Consider the following 23,602-nt stretch of genomic DNA (forward strand, 5'->3'; position numbering starts at 1 on the left):
GGGATGGGATGGGTTATAATCCCGGTGAAAACCCCAGAGCATCTGGCCACAGTCAATGAAGCCAGTTGTGCGTGAGGGTTTCCTCTGTGTTTCTCTGGTTTTATAGCGTTCCTAACCACTGACTTCCATCTGGGCCCTGAGTTCTGCCTCTTCTTTCTCTCAAAATTGACATGACCCCCCCATGTTCCTCTAGGTCTATCTCCTATGTAAGGGGCACACAGACTTTTCAGGCCACCCAGAGATTTATTAAGAAAGATGTCTTTCGGGGCGCCTGGGTGGCTCAGTGGGTTGAGCCGCTGCCTTCGGCTCAGGTCGTGATCTCAGGGTCCTGGGATCGAGTCCCGCATCGGGCTCTCTGCTCGGCAGGGAGCCTGCTTCCCCCCCGCCGCCTCTCTGCCCGCTTCTCTGCCTACTTGTGATCTCTCTCTGTCGAATAAATAAATAAAATCTTAAAAAAAAAAAAAGAAAGATGTCTTTCAGTTCTGATTAAATAGTTTGCTTAAAATATTGACACTCTGAAATTTACATGCAGAAAGATATCCTGTATGGTCCAGAGCATGGCCATTGCACGCAGCTGGACCTGGGTTCAAGTCCTTTGCTCTGTATTTTACTAGCTCTGTGACCTCAGGCAAGTTATTTTACTTCTCTGAACCTCAGCTACCTCCTGTACAGAATGGATGGAGGTAACAATGGTAGCTACATCGTAGATGGAATGAGCTAATGCTTCTGAGTGCTTTGCACTGTGCTGGACTGAAGTGGCCATTACCTAAATGGTTCCTACCGTTAATTCTGTGAGATAGACGTTTATATATGATCTAAAGCAAAGCACACCCCTATCTATTATAATCATAGTCAATGGTTTATGTTGGGCTTGTGAAGATAGGGATGGCCTCCCACTTTACTTTCCTTCTTATTGGGGTCACATAAAACAGGTCGTGAATACCCCATGTCCAGGTGGCAACCCTCACTCTTTGCTTTGCTTTATGACCCTCTCCTCGATTTCGGTTCACAGCGAACACTGCGCTGATCGAGGTGACTCTGTGAGGGGGCTCAGGTGGGGGAGGAGGGGTGGAGGACTCAGAGCTCGTTTGCTTTAGAGGTTACCTGCATAGCCAGACATAAAGCCCCATACCCCTGTGTGCAAAACCCTTGCTGTGGCCTGCACATTTGTGTCCCCCCAAATCCGTATGTTGGAGCCCTAGTCCCCAGTGTGATGTTTGAGGCCGGGCCTTTGGGAGGTGATCAGGTTTAGATGACACCACGAGGTGGGAGCCCCAGGGGTGGGGTGAGTGTCCTCAGAGGACAAGGAAGAGAATAGAGCACTCTCTCTCCACCACATAAGGTCACAGGACCAGGGAGACCAACTGAAAGTCAGGAAGTCAGTCTTACCGGAAACCTTGGTCTTGGACTTCCAGCCTCCATAGCTGTGAGAAGTAAATGTCAGTCGTTTAAGCTACCGAGTCGATGGTAGTTTGTTACAGCAGCTGGGATAGACTAAGACAGCCCTGCTCTGGGCATCCGGGGACTTCAGCTACCCTGAGGCCAAGGGATCTTTGCTCACATTCCTTCCTTCTCATGGTGGCTGAGAGCCCTGGCTTCGCTGGCCATTTTCTTCTCACAGGTGGAGTCCCCCCAGACCTACTGAGTCAGAATCCCTAGGCAGGGACCTGGAATCTGCGTTTTTGTGAAGCCTGCCAGGAGATGCTGATGGGCACCCTGATGAGCGAACCAGAGCTGTGGACACAGCCACTCTGTCTCTTGGGAGGAAGGAAGCGAGGCAGGAGTCCTATGGTGTCTCAGTGTTGTCCTTAACACCAGAGAGATTGTGTGGCAGGGGACTTTCTCCTTCAGCCAGCAGGCCTGCCCACCTCCTGGGCCAGACTGGCTTGAGGCACCAGCCATGGAGAGCCTGAGCCCCAGGAAGTGGGGTGACACTGGGAATGGGGTCTTGGAAATGCCTTCATTTTAGATAAGTTTACAAATCTGACATGCGCTAACATCTGTCCTGCTAATGTGCCTCTCGTCCAGGGTGTCCGTTCGATTGTTCAGTGCAACAGAATGTTTTCTGAACGCCCACTCTGTCCTGTGCCCAGCCCTGAGCTGAGACGTGGGGATACTGGGCTGAATCCGCGCGTCTCTGAAATGCTTATGGTCACCTGATGTGCTTTTCAGAGTGGGTTTGAGGATCAACTACAGCAGAAGTGGTTTGTTAAAAAGGATAGATGCCCCGTTTTAACAATGCACCACCCAAGTGGTGGGAGAAGGCCGGGGTTGTACGGGAACGCTCTGTAATTTCTGCTCAGTTTTGCTGTGAACCTAAAACTGCTGTATAAAAATAAAGCCTTTAAGGGGGCACCTGGGTGGCCCAGTCAGTTAAGCATCTGCCCTTGGTTCAGGTCATGATCTCGGGGTCCTGGGATTGGGCCCTGCGTTGGGTTCCCTACTCAGTAAGAAGTCTGCTTGTTCCTCTGCTCCTCTCCCCTGTTAGTGTTCTCTTTCTCAAATAAATAAATAAAATCTTAAAAAAAATAAATCCTTTAAAAAACAAAATAAGATGTAGATACTTGAGCCCTGGAACCCCAGATCTACTTATGCAGAATTTCAGAGCGTGGGCCCCAGCACTGCAATTTGGGAAGACCTCTTGTAGAATCTCATTCACTTAAGAGTTGGAGAACCAGTGGGAATTTTTGACAACCCCAATGTATGTTCATTGTATAAAAAACATATAAAGAGAAGAAGGAAATGAAAACCACTTGTAATACTAATCTAAGATAATCATCCTTAGTAGTTTATTGAATATCCTTCTAGATGTTTGTGTGTGTGTGTGTGTGTGTGTGTGTGTCTGTGTTTAAATAAATGTATGTACATCTGTGTGATACCTGACACTGTGCCGGGTTTTGGGGATGGAGGTAGGAATGGTCACGGTCATGGGGTAACCCCAGTCATGGTACATGGTGCCTGGTACAGCTTGAAGCCTGGCCTTCACCACCCACTCACTTGATCTTACCTTTTCTCCACAGGTATACATCATCAATGTGACCTGGTCCGACTCCACGTCCCAGACCATCTACCGGAGGTACAGCAAGTTCTTTGACCTGCAGGTAAGTTGGTCTGAGTTTAGATGGTACCCAGTTTCCCCTGCAGTGGCATGGGTCTCTGGGGGACTGGCCTCTCTTATGTCCCCACTCATCTGGAGAACCCCTGTCCGAGCTCTCGGGGTCAGTGTCTCGGTCAGAGCAGAGGGACAAATGAAACCTCACCTGTCTAGCTGGGCCTGGCTCAGTCTGGAATATTACAGGCAACCACCGGACTTTGTGGGCTTCCTATGATGGTCTTAACAGTCAAGCTTTGTCACCCTCCTCTGCCTGGAGGGTAGGAAACCAGGGTGGGGAGGCAGGAGGATGGCCTTGGGTGCTGTGTGCATGAGCAGACATGTAACTGTAAACAACCAGGGTGAGACAAAAGCCACCACGTCATTGCAGGCAAAGAAAAGCAAACACACAGGAGAGACAGAAACAGAAAATAAGCAGTTTCTTGAACTGCAGACACAAACTGGGCATACCACTATGTCTGTCTCGCCGAGGAAGGCTCTCTCTCTCTCCCTGTTCGTACATGCGCATGGCGTGTGCGACTCTAATGTGCACTGGCGTGTTCACACAGCTCCTCCTGCAGACTCCTCCCTTGGTGCCAGCTCACTTGCGTAGACTTTTTGAGTCACAAGGGATAGCTTTACACTCCTGCGGCTCAGACAAATGGGAGACTTAGTTGGAAGGAGATACCAACGATGGTTGTGTAGTTGACCGGAGGGTGAAGAGGAGAGTGAGACAGTGGACTCTCTAGGAACACCTGCTGACAACACAGCTGCTTTCTGTCTGTGTCTATTCTCTGCTTCTCTCTGGGCCCTGTCCTCGGGTTCCTGAGGAACTCAGCTGTCAGCAGCTCCTGAATTTCATATCTATTCATTCCCCAAACCAGAGAGATGGACTCTCCTAGTTTCAAGTTGAAGAATCCCAGGGAAGACTTGGATTGGCCTGATTTGAGTCAGGTGCCCTCTCTGGACCAATGAGTGTGGCCCAGGGTAGAGGGTCACAGAGGTGACAGCAGGGGCTCTAGGCACCCGTCAAGGCAGAATCACCGTGCTTGGACAGAAACACTTCCTATACCAGGAAGGGAAAACTGAGAGGTTCTAGATTATTCCTTAGGGCTGTAAGCCTGGTGTAAGCCAATAAAAACACAAAGAAGAGAAACGCACCCCTGGTCCTCACAACCAAGGTCCACTCCTTCATTTGCAGGCTTTTGGTAGTGAGTCATCTTGGAGAGGCCAGGTCTACGTGTTTTCCCCCAAGTACCTGACTTTATTCCATCGTCCTTATCACTCTACTTATGAGATGAGCCAAAGGTGAGCCAGCTTCCTATCTTCCAGTAAACCCTGTCTTAGTCCAACAATACGGGTGGAAGCCACTCCTCACCTTCCTGCCTCTTCCTCTCCTCACCTCCCCCATTCCTTTCTGATCTTCTTGGGTCCTTCTGGTATAAACTGGTGGGATTTGCTGATACCCCATCAATGGGTATAGTGTGCTGGACAGGAAATGATAAGTTAGTTGGGGAGAGGGAACCCTGAAAGGACTCATTGATGAGCCAGAGAGGGTCTGCGAGCCAGCGGAAACTCTCAAATCAGAGCTTTTCTTCCCCCTCTTCTGTTCTGTTCCCTCACCCCCTCCCTAGTTACAGAACCTCACGAGAAAGGAATGCTGCTCCCCCCTACTTCTTCCTTGCCTGGAGGGTTTATTTCCTGTGTGTTGAGACACACAACATAGAGCGTCTGTGCAATGTGCTGGCTCTCACCACGAGTATGGCCAGGCCTGTCTACATGGGTCATCACCACCTGTAGAGGCAGTTTGGAAAGGGGTTGGGATGGTTCTTTGGAATTTCACCTTTGAGCCAAGTGTAGCATCTTTGTGAGTCCATTTTACAGAACTCATGACATGAGGACTTTCGGTGGTGTTCACTTTGGAAAGCCTTTCTTGTTTATCAGGGTCGCTGACTTTAATATGGCGGCTCCTACAGAGGAAGAACAAGTGACATTGCTTGCTCTGCCTCTGGTCCCTGGTGCCCTCGCAACTGGCCTTTCTGAGTGGCTGTGTGAGAAAGCAGCATAGAGCTTAGGCACTGAGGACACACTGCCTAGGACTGGTTACTGGCTCTGTCACACTGTATAACTCTGGAAATGGGCCTTGACTTCTCTAGGTTCTGTTTTCCCATCTGTGGAATGAAGATTTGATTAGTACCCACCCAGGAGGGTTGTCGTGAGGTTTACATGAGCAAATCTATGCAAGATCCTTGGGAAAGGACAGTCTCATGCCCGCACAGCCGGCCCTGAGTGGGTGGCAGGTCGGGGGAGGCGAGAGCGGAAGGACTGGTGCTTGGAGGAGAGATAGTGTATCTTTGATGTGACCCGTGGCATGAATGAGTTGTCTGGTGAAGCATGGGGGAGCTAGTTCATTCATGGTATTGGGGAAGAGAACCCGCAGATAAGCTGGTAGCACGTTCTGCACTTATCTGAAGCCTTAGGACTTTACAGAGCTGGTCATTTATCTCATTTCCCTCCTCCTCCATGCCACCCACACTCCTTACTTACTGGCTACCTGCTCCCTTTGAGGCCCTGGAGTAGGGTCACCAGATAAAATAGGAGATGTCCAATGAATTTCAGATTACTAATGATGGTGGTGATTTTTTACTATAAGTGTGTCCCAAATATTACAAGGGGATGTATTTAGGCTAAAAATGTGATTCATTGTTTATCTGAAATTCACATTTTATGGTGTGTCCTATATTTCCATTTGCCTCAGTCTGGCAACCTTACCCTGGCTGTGAGTGGTGAGGGTGGTTATATAAAGACCAGTGAGCCAGGCTGGCTCAGGGTCAGAGTGCACTGGCCTCCAACACATTCGTGCTTCTGCAGGACAGAAGTGGGACGGCCTGAGGAGTACTAGTTCAGAAGGACAAGGTCCCTTCCTTCTAGAAGTCTGGTGGGGAAAGTAGACTTTTAAGCAATGAAGTCCACTGGAGATTAGATAGATCACCAGGCAACATGCTATGGATGGAGAGGAAGGAAAGAGTATTCCTCTTGGGACAGGGGAACAAGAAGGATGCCTGTACGATTCTGATTGGGACAGCAGCCTCGAGTGGTACACCCCCATGCCCCCACGTCAGTTTGGAGGTCTTTGGTTGCTTTTTGAGAATTACAGTTATTGGGGTAAAGGGTATCCCTAATTTGTCTGTTAATTTGTTTATTCATTTATGCTTGCATGCCTGCTTCCTTCTGTCCATCAGTCATCATCCATCTGTCCGTCCATCCATCCACCCCCACCCACCCTCAGTCTATCCAATCTAAGTGCCTATCCTCTATGTGCTAGGCTCTATGTCAGTCTCTGGGGATTTATTGATGAGCAGAAGCAGATCTGGTTACTGCTTAATTTATGGGACTTACCCCTTAGTGAAATAAGATGAGTTTTAGTTAAAAAAAATTTTATGTCTATGTCTATATCTATATCTATATCTATCTATCTATGTATCTATCTATCTATCTATCTATCTGTCTATGGCACCTGGGTGGCTCAGTTGGTTAGGTGTCTGCCTTCAGCTCAGGTCATGATCCCAGGGTCCTGGGATTGAGTCCCTCATCGGGTCCTTGCTCAGGGCAGAGCCTGCTTCTCCCTCTCCCTCTGCCCCACCCCTGCGTGTGTGCTCTCTCTCTCTCTCTCTCTCTGACAAATAAATAAATAAAGTCTTCTTAAAAATGATGTACGTACAATTTTATACATCTCAAATGCTACAAAGAAAAGTACTGTAGATGTATGGCTGAAAAACCCTATATTCGGGGATCAAAGTGGGCTTCCCTGGAGAAGTGAGCGGCATCTGACAGATTAAGGAGTTACTGTCTTTCATTTTTGAGATCAGGGCTGCTTTTGTGCTTCTAATGAAAGCAAAAGACTCTCTCCTCAGATAAAGGCATGCGTGTACATATATAATTTTCTAACCTTTTTAGTCATTCATACCCCCCTGAAATCCTTCCAAGGGCATGGGGGGGGTAAGACCCTGTACTCTGCCCCAAACCTTCTCTCCCCCGTGCACGGCCCCTCTCCCTGCCCATTGGGACGCATGGAGGCTTCACACCTGTGCATTCACTGTGCTAGTCACTAGCCACATGGGCCTATTTACATTTCCATTTAACTTAATTAAAAATTTGAAAGATTAAATTAAATTAAGTTAAATTCCTTTGTAAGAATGAAATGAATCGGCTCTCTTGGCCGTACTTGCTGTCTATAAGTACGCGGTAGCCGCAGTGGCCCGGGGCTCCATACTGACAGGTATAGAGTGTTTGTATCACGACTGTGCCACTGTAGACCATCTGGGACACATATCAGGCTTGATCTCGCTTTATACCCACCCCGAGGGCCCTGCTACCCTCCCAGACCCTCCCCCGTTGCCCTCGCAAATCTTTAGGGCCCCAGCAGGAGGAAGGAGACTCTGTTCCATCGTGGTCTGCCCAATCAGTAGAGCAATTCAATTCAACAGCTATTCCAAACACTTCTGGAAACCGGGTCAGTGCCAGGGAGGACTTCTGAGGGCATTTCGGGTGTTAAGTTGGGAATAGGGAGAAGAGAGGCTCTCAGTCTCCAAGTAGAAATTGATGTCTTCTAAAAATAATCCACCACTCCGCCTATCTGACCAGGAAAAGGGACATGTCCAGAGGGAACTATCTGGGACAAGCCCTGCCAGTGAGGCCCGTTTGGCCCTAAAGGGCTTGGATTACTTGGAGGTACAGTTAAGGGGAGAAGGAGGACGGTAAAGGGCCGCAGATGCTCTTAAGTCGCCTTCTCCCTGGCACTGGACCACCTTCCCACTCTCTGTAAATGTCCTTGCACAACTCCGTCCCTGTTAAGTAGCCCCCCCACCCGGGCAGGACCGGAAGGCTCTCTGAAGGCCCGGCTCCACCGAAGGCTGTTTCACAATCTGACCTCCAAGGTGCTCGGCTGCAGTAATCGCTTGGCAAACACTGGCCCCGTGCTGCCGCTGGTCCTTGGCTCTGAACTCCGGCCAGTGAGTGCAGAGCGTCAATATTTGACAAGCGCCAGGAGAGGCCCTCAGGCATCCCCCACACTGCTTGCAAGATGGACTTGAGCACGGTGTTCAGGACTGCTCATGTGCTCTGAAGGATTTAACTTGTTGTGAAGGGCTTTCATCTCTCTTCCTTATTCATCTCTCTAGACTTTCCACTCACCTACCCCACCCGAGGTCACACTCACTTTCTAGCTGTCGAATATCCTGGCCAATATGGATGAACAAGACTGCCTCCTCCAAATCATTCATTCCTGGACTTGGGATGGGTGTGTGTGTGGGAGGGGCACGTTCTGAAGCCATTTGGAGTGTGTTACGTGTTTTTAGGAGGAGAAGAATCCTATTCCCGGCCCGTCACTTTTGCAGGTCAACATCTGTGTTCATCTTTCTACTTATTAAATTTAGAATTTGATTTAGTTTTTGTTTCATTCATCTTCGTTTAGTGTAGTTCATAGATTTGCTCTCGTTTGGTTTGATGTTCAAAGCACACCACAGCTGTGGTCAAATGGGGGTGGGGGGTTGTTCTGATGTGTGCCAGGGACCAACCTGAGAGCAGAACAGGAGAGGGGAAAAGTATCTGTCCTGCAGGCTCTGTCTTTTCATCATCAAGGCAAGCTCTGTGTTGTTTGAAGTCGTTGACCCTAGAGTAAAGGCAAGGGGTGGGGGCCAAAACCTGGGGAGGGAACTTAACAAGTTCTAAGAATAGTTTCGTTCCAAGGACAGTAGAGAGTCACAGCACCTGGCATGGCAGGGCCAGGTCCCGCAGCGTGGTGAGCTGCGGTGGGTCACTGTGATTGCTCTCGCGCCCTGGGCAGAGGAGAACATTGGCTTTGACTGAGGTCAGTCCGCAGTCCCAGGAAGGCATGGAGAACCTCACGTTGTTTGCAATGGTGACAGTGGGAAACCCTGTGACCATCCACTGAGGGTTGCTAATTAAGTGGCGGTATTCTCACTGCATTTTGTTCAATGGTCAAAACAAATGAGATTAATCTCCATTCCATGGATGGATCTCCAAGAAATGTTAATGAATGACCACTGCAGATTTCAAATGATATAGTGTTTATGCAAAAACAACAGCAAGACATATTTGCTACAAGGACATGCGCGACATAAGTATATAAATATTTTTTTAAGTATCTGGAAGGATGCATTTCCAGTTGGTCATAAAGTGATCTCTGGAAGAAGGTGAGGGACATCAGTGAGAAGAGGATCTTGGTCAAAGGGGAAACTTAACCTTATTTGTAATGTTTTACTTTTTTAAAACAGGAGAATATATTCATGTATTATTTACAAGGTCAATATTTAATAATTAAAAAGATATGGGACGCCTGGGTGGCTCAGTTGGTTGGACGACTGCCTTCAGCTCAGGTCATGATCCCGGAGTTCCGGGATCGAGTCCCACATCGGGCTCCCAGCTCCATGGGGAGTCTCTTCTCCCTCTGACCTTCTCCTCGCTCATGCTCTCTCTCACGGTCTCGCTTTCAAATAAATAAATAAAATCTTTAAAAAAAAATAATTAAAAAGATACCTATGGGAGGAGGTGGGAAAAGTAGAAGGTCTACATTTAATATGTCTCTCCTGGTCATTATAGTATAAAGGGACAGAAGACACACCGGTTTAAAAAAAAAATCGTCATGAAGAGCATATCTATCCAAAGAAAGAAAATGATAATAATTGTTAAAATCACATTACCTCATACTTCCTGAGCCATCACTGTCAATCAGTCCTATGGAATGTGACTGGTTAGAACCCATTACAACCAACCCCAGGGATTTGTCCAAATTACCTTGTCAAACTGGAATCTTGTTTTCAGATATTGCTCAAAACCCACGAACGTGTGTTCCCTAGGGCAAGAAGCACCTGGGGCGTGGGCCTTGTGTCATGATGAAACACACTAAGCTGCATGGTCATGGGTGTGGGGGCTACGAGCAGTGACTCCACAGTCAGGGCGATAGGGATCCAAGACCGGCTCCAGCCCTTACTAACTGTGTATCACCTTTGGTGAGTTCTTTAACCTCTCTGTACCTTGGTTTTCTCATCTGTATAATGGGGTTAATGAAAATACCCACCTCCTGGGGGGATACGAAGAATGCAATTAGTCACGTAAAGAAAGCCCACAGAGTCGTGACCAGCATGGAGACTCTGGACAGGGAAGCTGGCCACTCAGAGGGTAGGCTTGCAGAAACATAACTGTGAGGGAAATAGCTGGAGATGCCCACTCCGTCTGTAGGTGGAGCTTTCTTCCTTCCCCCCACAGACGCAGCCTTCACCTTCATCCCGTAGCTCCTCAGGCCTCCAGGCAGGAGGGACAGGTGGCCATGCTAAGAGTTTCTAGATAGAGCTCTCCACCTCCAAAGAGTGATGACCAACATGACCAAAGCACAGTCCTCCCAGCAACGCTGTTGGGAAAACAAGTAATTGTTGGTTGCTCTTTTTCCTTGCTCTTAGAGGGAGGCGTTTTTTGGATTCCTGATGGAGCACAGGGGGGATTCCAGGGGAGCCCTGTAGGGAGTCCAGAGGCTCTTGGGAATTCCATGGCTGGCTTCCCTCCCCCCTACCCCTCAGCTGGCTCCTTCTTTAACTACTGCCTTTCATCTTGCCCCTGTGGCCTGAGGGTGAACTCCAGCTTCCTCTCTCTCTTGCTCCTGATTTCTCCTCTGCCAAGCTCTGCTGTTGGTGGGGGTTGGGGTGGAGGGTGCTGAGGGTATCTATTCCCCAGGAAAGAAAGGGAGGGCCTGGTGAAATGTTACATTGAGGCCAGCTCAGGATGAAATCCTGGGGTTCCCTTGTACCCTGCTAGTAACCCCTTCTCGTGCAGTTTCCCCAACCCTGTGGTTTTAGGAATAACGCTATACACAGGGGCCTCGCGGGTCCAGAATTGATGGAGAGAGGTGGAGGAGGAAAGGTGGTGGACTTGGGGCAGAGTACAGAGGGGGACAGCCTCACACATTTGTGTATAAAGGGAAATAAGAGGTGGGAGCGTGGTCTCCGGTGGAGTCTGCCATCAGGAGAACTTTCCTGCCAAGCAAAGCCTAAAGATACAAAGAGAGGAGAGGAGCTTCTCTGACTCAGCAGCCCAGACTTACAGGATGTTCACCATGCTGCCGATGTTCTTAGCACATGGTCTGTCGGTGACCCAGGCACATGCCTCCCAGGATGCTCAAGGGCACAGACCCTCTCAGATGAGACCTTCACTTGTGACTGCACCACGAAGCCAGGAATCGTCTCTGCCCGTTGCTGAGTGTTCATCCCCTCCCTGTGCCAGGGTGGGATTTTCACACGGTGGGGAAGCTCCTTTATAGACATGCGGACAATTATAAGAAAAGCTGAAATGTCCTCTGGATATTAAATCTTGGCATTGCTTCCTTATCTGTAACCTTCTGGGTAAAGTCTTGTGAGTACGGATAGATGGAGAGAGTTCAGGAGGCTGCCTGCTCCCCCCATAACTGTCCTGCAGGGCTGATGAAAATGTCTCTTGCAAGGAGAGAAATCAGCTGTGTGCAAATATCACTATACGAGAGGTGCATGCTTGCCAATCAGTGTTAACCAGGTCTGCTGGGGAATCAAAGGTGGAATTGTGATTTTTATAACCAGAGGGCCCTTAGAGATCACCTACTAGGATGATACCTCTCAGGTGCTCACGTGGCCACTTTCCAGCCTCATGCCACAGCAGACATCATTAATTGATCCTGGCGTGTTCCTGTCCTATACCTATGGCAGACATCAGTCATCGATCATGAGCCCAGACATGGTCCCAGAATCCTTCTAAAGAAAACATAATCAGGCACACCTGGGTGGTTTAGTCTGTTAAGCATCTGCCTTCAGCTCCGGTCATGATCCCAGGGGTACTGGGATTGAGTCCCGCATTGGGCTCCCTACTCAGTGGGGATCCTGCTTCTCCCTCTGCCTGCCGCTCCCCCTGCTTGTGCGCACTTTCTACTCTCTCTGACAAATAAATCAATAAAATCTAAAAAACAAAACAAAAACCTTAAAAAAATTAAAAAAAAAAAATCAGATACCTTCAGGGAGAGACTACCTGTCAATTGGTAAAAGCACCTTGAGTGAAAATTCTTGGCTACCCTCCCATGTAGTCCTTTTTCTTTATTTGACAGATGAGGAAGTGAGGCTCCAGGAGGGGAAGGGACCTGTCCAAATTACAAGGCCATGAAGTGACAGCAGGACTAGAACTCAGGCACCCTAGCCTCTAGCTCTCACGAGTCTGGGATTCTGGCCTCCCATCCAGAAGGCCTCCTTTGGTTTTTGGCGGGGAGGGCAGGAACGCCCCATTGCATCGCCAAGAAAGCTGGTGAGAAAGGAGGCATGCCCCCTCCCCAGGAGAAGATGCCCCTGCCAAGAGCAGAAGACTTCCCCCGAGCTCCCGAAAGGTCAGACGCAGGTCCTTCACAGGATCGGCTCCTTCCTGGAGCTCAACCACCATGTCCTGCCCACCTCCGCCCACCTCTCTCTGATGATAAACCCCAGCTCCACCAGAGGCGGTGTCTGAGTCAGGCCACATGCCTGTGTGACTGCTTGGGGCTGCGCGCCCTGTTTTCCCAGCATCGGATGTCATGTCAGGGTGTGTTTGGGTGGTAGCTCAGGGAGGCCCTGGAGTGCAGTTGCCACCTGTCACCTCCTTCCTCCTCTGGCCTCAGGCCCAGAGGTCTGACCTGGAAAACTTAGCTCTGCCCCCACAAGGCCCCCCAGCTACCCTTCTGGATAAGCAGCAGGAAAGTTGGCTGGCAAGTAGATGGGGGACAGTGTGCCCCTTCATCCTGGAGAATGAAGGGAAGGAGGATCTTTGGTGGTGGTCAGGTGAGTGTTGTGTGAGTGTGTGTGTGTGTGTGTGTACGCACATGTGTGTGCGCGCACTCCCTGAAGCCTTCAGCTGGGGCCAAGTCACTCCCTTCCCTCAGGAGAGAATTTCAAGCCCATCCTGGCACCTTTGGAGGGGTGCTGGGGCCATTCCTGGCACAGGGCTTGGTGCTGGGAACCCCTTGGGGAAAAGTCAGGGTCGTCTTGGGCAGAAAAGCCCGGCCCATGGCCTTGGCCTTAGCCAGAGCCACCAGCTGGTGGACGAGTCAGGGCAGGGCAGAAGGCAAAGCATGAGTGAGGAAGTCAAAGTGTAGAACTCTGCCGTCAGGCCTGCTCTCTGGGGGCCCCCTGGCTGGCTTGTCAAGGCAGCTCCTGGATCTGAGCCTGGAGGTCTTGGCATCCTTACACCCCCTCACCCTATGGCAACAGTTGATTTTGCTTTTGACTCGTGTGGAGCTAGGTGTGTGGGGGAACCAGGGTGAGTGGTGGGAGCCTGGGCTATGGGCTTGAGGAAAGCCAGTTTGTTCTGCAACGCCCCCCCGCCCCCCCAGCAGGTAAACTACTACCAGCAGGGGGACCCAGAGATGCTAGCTGCGGGGACCCCCCCTCATCAGCTCCCCACCAGCCTGGCTGGACCTCAGCCCCCAAGTGACTTTAGGGGCCGTGATTCTTGGATCTCAAGGATGTCCCCTCAGACCAGGCCATTGAAAGAGTTGTCAGAGGATTGACACTGTTTCCTTCTTATCCTCGATTTAGCTGGAGCTAAGGAAGAAGGGTTTTAGATTCCTCAGAAACCTCCACAGCTGGGTAACATTGGGGTCTCCAGAAGAGCTTATGGGATTCTTTTTTTTTTTTTTTAAAGATTTTATTAATTTATTTGACAGACAGAGATGACAAGTAGGCAGAGAGGCAGGCAGAGAGGGTGGGGGGAAGCAGGCTCCTGCTGAGCAGAGAGTCCAATGCGGGGCTTGATCTCAGGACCCTGAGATCATGACCTGAACTGAAGGCAGAGGCTCAACCCACTGAGCCGCCCAGGCGCCCCTGCTTGTGGGATTCTTGATGCCAAATTCCTGGTTCTCCGAGTGGGGCAGTTTCTCGCGGTGAAGGAAAGTTCTGGCTTTGTTATCAGACTGACGAAGGTGTGTGTGTGGACCCCAGCTCTTACCAGCCAGGTGACCCTGAACAGTTACCTGGCCTCCAAGACTCACCTTCTCAGCGATGGGATAGTTCTCAGTACAGAAGCAGCCTCAGAGCTGTTGTGAGATTTCCAGGAGATAAGATCCAAGAGGCCTTCGCGCACGAACCTGGAGCAGCTACGGAAAATCATCAGGATGGTGGTTATTCCGGAGGAGGGCAGGGGCACTGTGGACACCGTGTCTGTCCAGCCTGAACCAGGGGAACATTTTCCCAGCCATGAAAGGGTCTTGGGCACCCCGAAGCTGTGGTCAGTGAGTGATGCAGGACTGGCCAGTCGATGGCCCCAAATGCCAGCCGGGGTTGGGTTCCGTCTACGTGTATCTGGTGCCCAGTAGAACACAGTGGCTGGTTCAGCCACTCCCGAGTCTGAGCTCAGTGCTGGGCAGCAGGCTGGGCAGAGGCTAGGAATGGGCGGGCGCAGGGGTGTCCCTAGGGCTTTATGGATCACATTCAGATGCCCCTTAAGGAAAGAAAAAAACCAAACCAAATAGGAAGCAGGAGGCTGCTGCCTCGGCTGGAGTTGAGAAGCTTTCAGAGAGCCTGGTTCTGGCATGTGCCAAGCGATCGTCCTTCCCACTGAGACAGTGCTGGCTGGTGAGGGCATCTTTGGTGCAGGCCAGCCCGCCTGGCTCCTCAGGGAGATGGGCTCCACTCTCTGCCTTGGAACCTTGGGAGGAGGAACCCCCAGTGCGAAGGTAGAGGGAAGCCCTGTCTGTGCCCCTTGGGGTGCTGGGCCATGCCCGCTCCTCATTCTGTCCTACAGTGCAGTGGGGCAGGGACCAAGACGGGGGAGACAGGCCAAGAGATGTACCAAATGTAGGAGGACTCAACGCTGAGGTTCTGTCCATCAGCGTATGTACTTTTTGGTACAGTGGGACACTTCGGGAACCCCTGGCTTTCTTGGCTATGTAGTTGAGACCCAAGGTGGAGAAGGGTAGAGCTTCAAATGGGGGGGTCAGGATTCAGACTGCGCAGTGTGGCTCTGGAATCCGCATGCTGAACCCCTTTCGTCCATTGCCACTTGTAACTTTGATGTGGCCCCTGCGTGGGCCAGAGCACTGCGGAGCCCACCTGGGAGGCCCCGGCACCTTGGAGAGGAGACGGGTCCGTGCCTACCCGTGCCAGGAAGGCTTCGGCGGCCCACTGGAGGGGCTGCTGCCCTGACCCTCTGCCCAGGCTGGGGAGGGAGGCTTTAGGCTGGACAGACAGAATTGTCAGTTCCCTGCGTAGGCTTTTGGTCTGTTCTCTGCTTCCGAGTCTTGGGTTTCTCTGTGGTGTTCTCTCTCCGCCTCGCTCTTTTTCCGGTTTCTCTGCTTAGCTCTCTCTCTCCAGGGGTCTCTGAGTCTGAGCCTGTCTCTTGGCATGGCTCTGTTGGTCTCTGGAGCCTTTCCCAAGACTTTTCTGGAGGCGTTTTCTCTTGCTGTGGCACGTTTTTGTCAGTCGGGGTCTCTCGTTCCTATCTCCTCCTCCACATGCTGTCACATCCTGAGCAGGATTCTAGGAGAAGGACAGGGCTGGGGTCAGGGGCTTGACAGGTCTGCAACCTTGAAGGTAAAAGCTGGTTGGGGGAGGGAGGCTGCCCTCCTCCTTCTCAGGGGCATGGGGCATCGGCCTCATAATTAACCTTTTCAAAGGCATTCCTTTTGGTATCAGGTGACAGTCTGGGCACCCTGGTGGGAGGCTGCTCTGTCTCCAAAGGGCACCCCTGATGGCCAGCCTTTGGCTCTTGCCCCTCCTAGAAGAGACATGACTGCAGTCCCCCTTCCCTGGGCCGGGGGTGCTGGCAGTGCTCTCAGCCCTCACCCTGGTTGCCCTAGAGAGTGGAGCCCTGGATTCCTGTGGGAAGGGCTGGGGACATGGCGGGCAGGAACCTCAGGCTGGTTCTTCCCCTTCTCTGGCTGGACAGAGTGTCTCCTGGGTCTCAGCTGTGTGTTCCATCACCTAATCCCCCCCTGCCCCAGTGCTATCCCTGCTAGACATAGCCAGGCAGGATAGGGAGCTGCCCTTGTAGGGTCAGGCTGGTCCCCGGACAGCCTCACCAGCTGTTGGTCATCTGGGGAGGTGGACCATTGGCATAGGCTCAGGCAGGGCTCTGCTGTCCCTTGGACTTGTTCTCTCAGTGAGGGGCTGTCCTCCGCTCCAAGTCTCTGTCATCACCTAGGATGGGTAGGGGATAATCATGTCATGGGCAAGTCACTGGGTTCAGGGTGGGGCTGGATATGAGCCGGCCCATTGGCGGCCCTGCAAGGCATCTCTACTGAGAATCCCCACATCTGCTTGCCCCTCAGCATGTATAAACCCCAGCTCCTATCTAGACCCCTCCCTGCATTCTCCCCCGACACCCCTCCCCCCTCCCACCCCCCACCCCTCTGTCCCCCTGCACTGACTCAGCCCCCTAGCCAAGCCCTCCTGATGCCTCACCTGCACGCACAGCATTCTTACCAGGACTCCCTGCGCTGCCGTCTGGCCCTTCCAGCAGTTTCTCTGCATTGCAGCCAGTCAGCTTCTCTGTTCCAGCGTTTCTGTTTCTAGTTATGAAATGGTTTAATCCTACAGAAAACAATATAACATCTCAGTGGCTCTACTTCCCAGATTTAGCGACCATTCAGGTGTTGCCGCATTTACCCGACACTTTTTTCACGTGGAGGGATAATTGTCCTCAGATACTTTCTTAAAGAAAGACAGACAATGGTGCAGATAGAGGAGGCATCCGGCGAATGGTGGATTCCCTTCTTGTCTTGGGTCCAGGGTGCGGGCTTTCGGTAGACTGAGAAGGGGGCAGGGAGATCCGTGTGAGCAAAGGTGTGGAGGCAGGATGGTCTTGGGCCCGTGTGAAGGTCAGGGAGAGTCCTGCATGTGTGGAGGGAGAGCCGGTGAGGGACATAGGCCCGCACACAGGCACCTGGCTGCCCTCAAGCAGCCAGCCCCTTCCCTCCTTGCTCTTCCCATGCCTCCTGCACCCGTGCTAGGCGGGTGGTGCCCATGTCGAGGTCTCCGGGAGGAAGGCACAACCTGGGTCAGCAGCAGGGCTGGTACCTGGACAAGTAGCCGACAGCTGGGCACCAGGGTGGTCTGGAGGACCCAGTGCCCCATGGGGACATTTTCTTCTTGCATTTCCTGGCTCCCTGGCCGGAGTGGAGCTCTCCCCGCAGGGAAGCCTGGCGAAACAGAGCTGAGCGTGGAGCTAGGGAAGCCCGAGGCCAGCCCTGGTGGCTGGCCTCGCTGTGCGGGCTGCTTTACCAGGCTCACCCGGCAGCTCTGCCCGAGTTTTCATTTTTGCTTTGGGGATTTTTCCTTTTCCATCTGCGCTCCACCTTGTCCTCTCCTTCCGGAAATGTGAAGGGACACCAGGAAGCCTTTGGCCTAAGAAGTGCCACGAAAAGACTCCTGTGGGCCGAATGGCCAACCTCCGTGACCAGGGAGGAAGTTCTCAGGACAGAAGCTGCAGCGTCAGCGCCTGAGGCTGTGAGGCCGGGTCAGGGTACTTGGACGGCCTGGCTCAGCTATTCCGAGTGCCTGAGGGGCCAAAGGGATTCAAACCCAGTGGGGATCACCCCAGACCCGGCCAGTCATGTCCCAGAGCCAACCCAACAGCAAGTCCGTATGTCCCGTATGACCTACCTCAAAGTGCAGCAGTGCTCTGCTCCCCTTCCTCTCTGTCTGCTGTGTCCCCACTCAGGATACCTGAGCTGGCCTCCTAGGGGTCCCCCTACTCTCACTCCTGTCCTCCCACCAAGCAGAGTGATCCTTTAAAAACATAAATGAGATTACATCACACCCCATTTAGAACCTTCTGGAAGTCTCCCTTTCTTTTGGGAACAAACTCCCAACTTCTTACCCTGCCCCCAGGCCCTGGGTGGTGGGCCCCCGCGCACCCTTCTAGATTAGTCCCCTGTGCCCTCCTTTGCTGGCTCTAATTCACTGCTCACCCACTTGTTCCTGGGACACCAAGCATAATGCTGCCGCAGGGCCTTTGCTGTTGCTGTTCCCTCTGCCTAGAAACTCTTCCCCCAGATTCTCAAGCAGCTGACTCCTGGGCACTCCAGCCTCAACTCACATGACAGCTCCTAGAAAGGCCTTCCTTGACCACTTCCTCAGAGAGCCTGCCAGCCCTGTCACATTGTCACATTTTATTGTTTTCAGCACATAGTGCTCAGGAAATTGGTGTTGAATAAATACATGAATGCACGGCGAGCTGGTGCTGAGTGTAGGGAATGGGATGCCAGACCTTCCCTCCCCTTGAAAGGCAAGTTCTATGGTTTGGCTCCCATTCCTCCTCCTGCATGTCTATCTTTGTGGATAGGCTGGATTTGCTGTGGGAACACTGCTAAAGATTAGCTGGGATCCTTATGGCAAAGACAGCGAGGGCTTTCTGATTCTAATGTGCACACAAACTACTCAGATGTGGTTAAAATGCAGATTGTGATTCAGTAGGCCTGCCCGGGGCCTGAGATTCTGCATTTCCACCAAGCTCTCTGGTGAGGATAGGATCAGTCTTAGATCACACCTTGAGTCGTGAGGGTGGAGGGTGTTGGAAGGATACATTTGAAGTCCTTCTCTTTATTTTTCTTCCTTCTGTCCGAATGTGATCTTTCTCCCATTTGGTCTCAGGCTTAGTGACCGCATGGGAATTTGGCCTGGTGAAATGGGGCTCTGTAAGAGGAATGCTGTTCTAGCACTCTCCAGAAGCTGCCAAGGGTGGCTGGTGTGGGCTGCCTCAGAGGTGGTGGGTTCCCGTCCTTGGAAATGTTCCCATGAGCTTGAAGGGTCATGTTTCAGGGTTGTAGATGCCTGTGTGGGTAGAAGAAGGCCTTTTCCTACAATTCAGCTTTGTGTCTTGGTGTGCCTTCTATAAACTTGTGGGACCAGGATCTCAAGTTGGGGCTCATTCACCTGTGGTGACTTTTATAGGTCATCTGGCAAGTCCTCAATCCCCACCCTTGTTGGGCCACCCTTCCTCAGTGCACGGCATTCTAAATGCTGTATGTGTGATCTGCTGGATAGGGTAGTGGGAAGAGGGCTGACGGCTTGGCTTCAGGAATAGTTCGATCATGGAGGGGATGTGATGCTTGACGGGATCAGTGGAAGGGGACAGGGTAGATGCATTTTTTAAAAAATATTTTATTTATTTATTTGACAGAGATCACATGTAGGCAGAGAGGCAGGCAGAGAGAGAGGAGGAAGCAGGCTCCCCATGGAGCGGAGAGCCCAATGTGGGGCTCAATCCCAGGACACTGGGATCATGACCTGAGCTGAAGGCAGAGGCTTTAACCCACTGAGCCACCCAGGCACCCCTAGATGCATTTTATATTAAGTCTTCCCTCTTTCAGTTTGGTTCATCAGACCATGACTGAATTCCTTTGTATTAGTCAGGGCAGACAGGCTAATACTGTGTAACAAACTCTCAGTGACTTGTAATAGAGGATTTTTTCCTGCTCACATCATAGACCCAAACTGGTTACTGGAGGGCTATGCTGTAGGTTGTCATTCAGGGACCCAGACTCCTCCACCGGGGACTCTGCTCCCCATGGATCTCTGTATCCAGTCAGCAGGGGAGGGAAGAGGGAATGTGGAGGGTTGTAGGGAGATATTATGGGTTGTCTGGAGGAGGTGTCCATCATCTCTGCTTGTATTCCATTGACCAGAATTCAGTCACATGACTGTACCTCCCAGCAAGGGAGGCTGGGAAATGTAGTCTAGTTGTATGCCTAGCTATGAGTCAGATGCTATGATGGAAAGTGAGCATATCAAGGCACAGATGTTGTTTACAAGAAATGTACAACTTTTGAAAGGAGGCATATGTATAAACAAATAATCACAATATAGTGGTTAAGTACAGTTCTAGAAATATGACCAAACTACAGAAGCAATGTAGAGGAGGGAGTAAATGAGGGATAAACCTGTGCAAAGGCCTCAGAGATATTGATGGCAAGAGATCACATGGGGGGTGGCATTCTGTGCAAAGGCACAGAACAGCCTGCATGGGGACTGGCATCTTATTGCAGTCTAGGGAGGATTGCAAGCAGGCTGTGCAGTGTGTGGGGATGTGCAGAGGTTAATAGGACGTCTGAATGGAGAGGTCAGTGGTGCAGAGGTCATGAATAGGCTTGTGTTCCTGGGAGGCAGAGAGCCAACAAAGGTCAAGAAGCCAGAGATAAAACCACTGGATGGGAACAGATCACAGCAGTGTTGATGGCGCAACTTAGCACTCCCTCCACTGGAACCCTCAGAAAGTTTCACATGTTTCTGTCTCTTATGCTGTTTATGAAGTTTCTAATGGATGAGGAAATTGGCAGTATGGGGCGGGTGACCTAACAAAGTCACCGGGTGTAGAATGCTCCTGGCCAGGACTCCCTGGGCCTGCCTGTCTTTTGCTGGGTCCACCTGACAGCCCACGATCTTGCTGGGGCTTCAAGCACCTTTGAAGAAGCTTTCAGCACCCTTCCTGAGTTTTAGGATGACCCACCCAACATTGGTGCCGACCAGCAGTGCTTCCAAGCATAGGAGAAGTGAGCTGTTGGGAAGCCAGTGTTCCATATCGACCAGGGCAAGCCTTGGGAAAGAACTGAACTCTTCCCAGCGATTCCAGCCTTCTTCTTTAGTTTACTCTTTTGTTTTTTCCTTTCACGCAGACTTTATGGGGGTGGGGAAGGATGAGGGTGGGGCTGGAAATACCCTGACCCATTTGTATTCCAACAAAATGGGGGAAGGAGAAGCTTGGAGAAGGTGACAGAGGAAGGGAAGGACACTGGATTTTTTATTAGAAACATCCCACTTGGCTTCTCTCCAAGAGAGTACTGTATCAAGGGAGTGTGTTGGGGATCAGCTCTGGAATCTCACTGCCTTAAACAGTAGTCTGGTTCTGGGACCACCAAAGGTCTGCCTTGGTTTCTTGTCTGCTAAGAACATGCTTTCTTTGTCCAACTCTGGCCAGAATTTGATCCCATGGTGGCTAGGAGGACACTTTGAGGCCCACAGTTCTGAGCCCCTTAGAGGGAAGATGAGCATAAAAAGAACTGACAAACACTGGGGTTGGGTGTGTGGTTCAGCCAGAAAGAACGTAAGTCAGAAGATGGGAGTATGTTCTTTCTTCTTCTTCAAACTTCTTCAGGGCCTCTCACTTTGTCATGGTCCCTGGAGGTGGGTGTTGGGGGAGTGGGGTGTCTGGCAGCTTGGGGGTGGGGAAGGAGGTTAGAAACTTCAGGAGGGTTTCTTCTGAGGCCAAGGGATAGATAGAGGCTCCATCCCCACTGCAGAAGGGAACAGGGTGACCTCAGCCAGGAAAACACACACACATATACACACACCCCAGTGTGGGCAGGCTCATCTTAGGCTGGCCTCATCCTCTGTGGGGAGGTGGATTTCTTTGGCAGTCTGTCCCACACACAGATGTCTCTTTTACCACCGCTCCATCCCATGAACTGGCCAGATTTATCTTTCTAGAATCCCACTTCCACAGGTTTGCTTCTGCTCAGCGCTCTCCGGGGCTGGAGGACTTCCGGAGGAAGTCCAAGCTCTTCCTCTCAGTCTCAGAAGACCCCTCCAGCCCTGCCCCCTCACATTGCCAGGTACTCCCTGTCCCGGCCCTGGCACCAGGCTCCTCCAGCCCTGCACTTTCCTGGGGATCAGAGGAAAGTGGGGGTGACAAGCAGCCTGAGGCTGACACACTGTGGGGTTGGGAGGGGCCAGGGGTAAGCTCCAGATCTGCAGTAGGAAACCACGCCTCAGGCTCAAGTCCAGGGGAAGCCCTACCCCTCCCACCTGAAGCCAGACTCAGAGCTGACTGAATCTCACCCCTCTGACCCCTCCCTGGCAGCCCCCAGCTTTTCAGGGCGTCAGCTGCCCTACCGTCACCCCTTTCCCTCTTGGCCAAGGGGAGCCTGAATGATCTTATGTTGGGGCAAAGTGGAAGAGCCTTAAGTGAAGCCTGTCAGTTTCTTTCAGCCATTGACAGGGTGGAGTAGCCAGGTTGATCACCCTGAGCAGCTTCCCAGAAAGGGCCATAGGAAGGGGAGATAGGAAGGGTGTGTTGGATTCTCTTCACCTTGAAAAAGGTGACCCGGTGCATCGGCCCCATTCATCAGGCACCTTCAGGGAGCCAAGTACCTGCTCACCTGTGTTATCTCATTGAATCCACACACCACCGTGGGTTGGCTGCTCTTACCCACCCCCACCTTACAGATAAGAAAATTGGGTCCCAGGGGGGGTTAGGTGACTTGGCCAACGTCCCCTAGCTAGGAAGGAGTGATTTGGAATTCTGACTTGAGACCTTAAGCATTCTGTCACTGGCTAGAGTATTAATGACAGTAAAGCAGTATGGAGGGAGGCAACTGCTTTTGATGGTCCCCTCTGGGCCTGGCACGTCTTATAGGGCTTTGCAGATGTATTTTCACTGTTCAACTTTGCTTTGGCCCACGAAGAGGAGAAAAACGGACTTGACCCTATTTCATAGACGAGTAGACTGAGGCTCTGAGAAGTGAAGTAGGAATAATCATGTTTGCCATTTTCTTGTGTGTTTGCAGCATTTTCTTGTGTGTCTTCCCTTTGGATCTTCCCAGCACCTATGGAACAGGACAGGTATTTCGTCTGAACTGCCCTAGTTCCCCACAAGCCTCAGCAGGCCGGAACTGGAATCCTCCTCTCTTGACTCCCATTCACTGTTCTTTCTTACAAGGCTGTGGGTCAGCATTGACTGGTGGCGGGGGTTGGGGGGGAGGCGAGGGAGGGTGTGGTCTGAGCCCACTGGGAAGATCCACGGGGAGACGGAGTAGCCACCAGTTTGGGCAACTTCTAGACCTGAGGAGGCTTCCCCGGGCTAGCGCCGTCCTGTTGGTCTTTGCTTTCTTCCCTGTGTGCGTGTCCTGCCGCTGCAGTTGGGCTCTCAGCCCTACCCCCCCACCACCACATTAATGTCCAACATGTCCCAGGCAGCGCCCACGCACCTGATGAACTCCTGGAACAGCCAGAGGCCTCCTCCCCAAGCCCAGCCCACGCACACCAGCTGGACAGCTCCCCCGGGGCCCCGAGATGCTCACAGCCAGGCCTGTCTGTCCCCATGCTCTCCCTGCTGCCTCCCTGACCTCAGGGGCTGCACCCTTCCCTCCCGACTAGTGCCACGACAAGAGTGATAAGAACAGCTAATGTGTCTGGGGCCCTCAGTCTGTGCCCAACTCTATGCCCAGTGCTTTACACACCTTGTCTCCTCTCGCCCATCGTGTCAGGCAAGCTCTGTCACTGTCCTCATTTTACAGATGAGGAAACCGATTTGAATCCGGATCTGACTGGCTGTGCACCATTTGTTACTGTGATTCGCATTTTCCAGGGTGTTGTATAGGTACCACTGTGAATTTGGGAAGAAATTTTGGGGCCGGTGTGTGAGCAAATGCTTTTACCTTTCAATGATTATGTATTGTTTCAGTGTGTGTTGGTGTTAGGGTTTGAAGGCTGGTGTGTCCCCCCAAATTCATAGGCC

At 51.6% G+C, this 23,602-nt stretch overlaps 1 protein-coding gene across 3 annotated transcripts in view; it reads left to right on the plus strand.

Moving 5' to 3' along the window:
• SH3PXD2A (SH3 and PX domains 2A) overlaps positions 1 to 23,602 on the plus strand; it is a 227,367-nt gene that overhangs the window by 50,005 nt on the left and 153,760 nt on the right. For all 3 annotated transcript variants that reach the window (XM_032880869.1, XM_032880887.1, XM_032880879.1), the window contains exon 2: positions 3,021 to 3,101. In XM_032880869.1, coding sequence (XP_032736760.1) covers positions 3,021 to 3,101 — 81 coding nt within the window. The remainder of the gene's footprint in view (positions 1 to 3,020; positions 3,102 to 23,602) is intronic.

The sequence above is a fragment of the Lontra canadensis genome, unplaced genomic scaffold (genome assembly GCF_010015895.1).
Source record: "Lontra canadensis isolate GAN:19392208 unplaced genomic scaffold, GSC_riverotter_1.0 scaffold3, whole genome shotgun sequence".
NCBI classification, from domain to species: Eukaryota; Metazoa; Chordata; class Mammalia; order Carnivora; family Mustelidae; genus Lontra; species Lontra canadensis.